This window comes from Merops nubicus, unplaced genomic scaffold (genome assembly GCF_000691845.1).
Source record: "Merops nubicus isolate BGI_N331 unplaced genomic scaffold, ASM69184v1 scaffold14661, whole genome shotgun sequence".
Taxonomy (NCBI): Eukaryota; Metazoa; Chordata; class Aves; order Coraciiformes; family Meropidae; genus Merops; species Merops nubicus.
In genome coordinates, this window is record NW_008586349.1 from 8,038 (window position 1) to 12,580 (window position 4,543).

Here is a 4,543-nt window from a genome sequence, read left to right on the forward strand (position 1 = left end):
CATGTTAGGTTTTAAAAGACATCAGTTATGTGTACAGGGTAAGGAGTGAGCTGGCATGTGGAAACTGGGAAAATGTTCCTTTTCAAATGGACATACAGGGCAAGTAAGGCACAGTTACCATGATAGTACCTTTCCCGTTGAGAATCTCAAGAGGAAATAATATTCAAATGGCCATTTTAGCATTTTGCTTAAAAATATATTTTGATTCTTTCTCTCTCTCCTTTCATCTTCAACCTTTTCCCTTTCATGTGCTCCCCATATCCTGCACCTTCATACAGTCAAATCATCTGACCTGGCCCGGCTGCTGGCTTTACTTAGCCTGCTGAGGGGTCTCATATCAGTGGTGAGTTCAACTTCCACTTCATCGCTCACTACCTCCTCCTCTGCTTTCTTCACCCCTGGCTCTTCCTGAAGTCCTGGCTGCTCCACTTCTTGTTCCTCCTCCTCCTCTGCTCTTACCTTCTCCTCTTCCGGTTCCTTCGCTGGTGCATATGATGGTAACCTCTCATCAAATGCCCTGGAGAGATCTTCCAGTGGTCCCATCCCAATCTTCTCCTCAAACTCATTGAAGGCTGATGGCAGGGGACTGGGCTCAACCCCTACTTCCGTGAGAGGGAAATAGTGGGACACCGGCTTCTCTTCTTCCAGCAGCTTGTAGCCTTTGGCCTTTGGGATGGAGGGGACAGTGATGGCAGGCAGGGGCTTCTCTGGGACCTCCCCCAGCTGTTCCTCCGCTGGTCTTCTCAGAGCCCTCCGGATCCTTTTCAGGATCAAGTGACTGATCTCCACCAGGTTGAGGAAGAGGGACACGGAAGCCACCACCAGCATGAACATAATAAAGATGGTCTTCTCTGTGGGCCTGGAGACAAAACAGTCCACAAGATTGGGACAGGGCCACCGCCCACAGCGGTAAAGGGGGAGAATTCGGAAGCCATACAGGAAGTACTGACCTACTATGAATCCCACCTCAAAGAGGGTTTTGAAAATGATGTGGAGGATGTAGGTTCTCAGGAGGGTACCCTCCAGGCGAAACTTCTTGGTCCCATCAGGGTTATTGCCTTTGTTTTGATTTGGAGCCAGGGGTAGCTTCTCTTCATCCACCTCAGCTTGCTGACGCCTCTCAGCTTCCTCCCTCTCTCTCCTCTTCTCCTCCATGCGGACATGGTGTACTGCATGCCCAAAGTACATTAGCGAAGGCGTGGATACAAAAATGATCTGCAGGACCCAGAGCCGGATGTGGGAGATGGGGAAGGCCTCATCATAGCAGACATTCTCGCAACCAGGTTGTTGGGTGTTGCACACGAAGTCTGACTGTTCATCTCCCCACACTAGTTCAGCGGCTGTTCCCAGGATCAGGATGCGGAAAATGAAGAGCACTGTGAGCCAGACTCTCCCGATGACAGTAGACTGCTCATTCACCTGCTCTAAAATGTTCCCCAAGAAACTCCAGTCACCCATTTCTTACTGTCTAAGGAAAGAAAAAAGAAAGAGAATGACCACAAATTATGCTAAATTTAAAATATTTCAGGTTTTCCCACCGATGTCTTTTGTTGCTTTCAACCAGTAAGTACTTCCCCAATATTGAGAACAGAAAGGAGGTTGCTTGCTTGCTTATTTGCCTGATCACAGTGATTTATTAGCAGGAGAAGGGCAGGGAAGCTAGAGCAAACTACTTGCTAAATTCTTTATTCCCTAGCTCTAAACAGGCAATTACTTTTCAGCTGGAGAGTATATTTAACTCCTTCTCCAGGTAAGAGTCTTCTGTGGTGCCTTGTAGGCTCAGTTATGTGAGCCTGCTTAGATTTTGTTCACGTACAAACACTTGCCAGCAGTACAGTAGAACACATTCATCAGCGTGCAGCTGTAGTGGTTAGAAAAGAGAGTGAAGCTTTCAAGCATCCAAGCTCTTCTGCACCAGAGCCACACACAGATCAAACAGATCTCGAATTGGTGCCTGTCTTGCAGCTACACAAACCTGAATTCTCTACGGGTTTCGTATATTAATTCTACATTAGAAATCACACTGTTAAGTAAGAACAGCAATTACACCACCACTACTATGTTAGTAATACTGTATAAGCTTAATAATTACCATATATACTAGTTTTGCTGCATAGTATGCATTATATACAATATAATTACTTGGTGTTATTTGAGCTATTCTTTGTATCCTCTTCTGAACTCAGTTGCCACACTGATATTGGAATCAACTTGGAGAAAAACACAGAGGTCTATAACTGGGACCTAAAATACTAATTTCTCTCTATAAAATGTCAGTGCTGCTATCTCAGACTAACACAGAGCTTGAAGCCGGCGGCAGGTATCCTATTGGCAAGGTAAGAAAGCAGTCCTTTTTCAAGTAATGCAAGTCAAACATTACATCTGTCATAATTTTTGCACAATAAGAAAGCATTCCTAGGTCACGACTTCACTCTGTGTATCCTCAGCTTCCCACTAGTGATGTAATTTTAGGCAAGGGAAAAGTCTATGAATGAAGGAAATAAAGAGGAAACTTGTTCGGGATGGGATGATTTAACACATCACAGCAGTCTGAAGTGTCTGAGGAATGCAGAATATTACAGTGATCCAGAAAGACCAACTTGTGGACCATGGTGAGTGAAACAGAACATTATTCATAAAATAGCTGTTCACAGGGATCTAGAAGTTCATCTTTTAGATGCTACCTTCCTTTATATTTTCCTAAATGCAGACACGCATACAGAAGTGCTGGGAAAAACAAGGTGCAGTCAACAGCACAGAAATCAGAGTATCTAAACTTCTTTCCTCCTTCAGATACCACTGAGATCTATTTGTAGTGCTGTACGTTATGACACTACAACACATATCGGTCTGTTTCAACTACTGTGTACATACTTACATGGGAAAAAAAAAAAAAAAAGCACAGAAAATAGAGAACTCTATGGCTCTGGGGAATTTCACAAATTTTAACTCCAGGCACCAATGTCAGAAAAAGAACAGAACTCAGTCCTTTAGCCTGCACATACACCATGCATACACAAGTGGCAAATATGTAATTTAATCACTGAAGAAAATTGCTACTTTCTCAGTCATTAAAGTTGTGTAAAAGAGTGTGTTAATGTCAGCACTTACATTAACAAGTCTAGCAGGAGATTATGCTGTTTACATACATTACCTAAACGGATTTAAACGTTCTCTTTCTGCAAACTCACAAAATACACCCAAGAATTACCAATCACGCACAACTCCGTAAAAAACATGACTACACACAGTATCAGCTTCATTGTCCCCCAGACACTGCAGTTAACTCCATCCCTTTCTTTGTGAGTCACACCGATACCACAGCTATCATTTGAACATTTCCACTGCAGCACACAAGAGCGACATTCTAGATGTGATAAACCTTATCATACAGAAAACTCACTGCACAAGAGAAGGAAAAATGTTTCCTGTCTAACTCCATTAAATGTATTGCTTGCAGCTTGCTACATTTGGCTAAACTCTTTCTGAGATCACTTCCAAACCAGTCACATTTTTCAATACTCTGCCATGACCATCCTCTATATTTTCTGCAAGTGAAGTTGTTCGAGGTTGTTCAGTCAGTTCAACCGCAAGGAACAATTTTGAGTGGACTGAGGATGAGTGGTACAACCAGTTCAAATGTCTGGGATTCCGCTTGTAATCAGTCAGCCCCTCAAGTCTTAAAAAAGGCGCAAGCGATGAATTTAGACAGTCACCTTTTCCCTTAAATTGCCTGTCATGAGGAAAGAGCAAAAGACTGCCAAAGCCCACACAGAGTCAATGGACTCGTGTTTTTGACTCATGGGCTTATTGCAAACTCCCACCCTGCACTTCCAGACGTTGCAACCTGAGCACACTACCAGTGAAAAAGATTGTATAGGTTAAGGACGTTGAGCAAGCAACTTGCCGCTGTGAAAGGCTCCACCGAAGAAATGTGTCCCCCTCCTCTCTTGGCACTCTGCAGGGAAGTGAACTTTTGTCTCTCTTCTTCCCTACCCTAAAAGTCCCAATCTTGTCGCACGACTGAGCAGATATGACTGAATTGGCTCTGATGGTGGGTTTTAGTTGCCCCGCAATATTTAAGCTCCGAGCCAGACGGCTTTATGAAGTGAGTGACGGTTGGTGACGTGGAGAACAATAGGCAGGAAAAAAAAAAAAAAAAGAAAAAGAGAGGCAGAGACACAGAGAGGAGAATCCACTGAACATGAAAAAGCAGAGGGGGGAGAGGAACAGGCGACAGGCAGTGAAAACCTAATACATGCACAAACAGGAGTTCACACTGTTAAGCAGGGACCAAAGCAGCTCTGCAATTCTGCTATGGTTCAGCACAGCTCTGTGCGTGTCCCCACTCGCTAGTATTTAGGTGTTGTGGTGTGACAGGTGAAAAGGGAGTGCCAACATCTCTGATATTAACAGAACTAATTGAATTAATTTGTTATCCAGCCCGCAGCTCAAGTCACTTCCAGCACAGGTATTCACTGAGGTACCAGGTCTGTATTTGGCATTGTCAGATACTTTGGCCTGCTCTTTGACATCTTTTACC

At 43.9% G+C, this 4,543-nt stretch overlaps 1 protein-coding gene across 1 annotated transcript; it reads right to left on the bottom strand.

Moving 5' to 3' along the window:
• Positions 1-270: 270 nt before the first annotated feature.
• On the bottom strand, positions 271-3,943 carry GJA8 (gap junction protein, alpha 8, 50kDa). Its single transcript, XM_008948627.1, has 2 exons — positions 3,908-3,943; positions 271-1,468 (listed from the first exon to the last, which is right to left on the bottom strand). Exon 2 carries the CDS (start codon positions 1,456-1,458, stop codon positions 271-273), a length of 1,188 nt encoding a protein of 395 aa, XP_008946875.1. The 5' UTR covers positions 1,459-1,468; positions 3,908-3,943.
• Between the last annotated feature and the right edge of the window lie 600 nt (positions 3,944-4,543).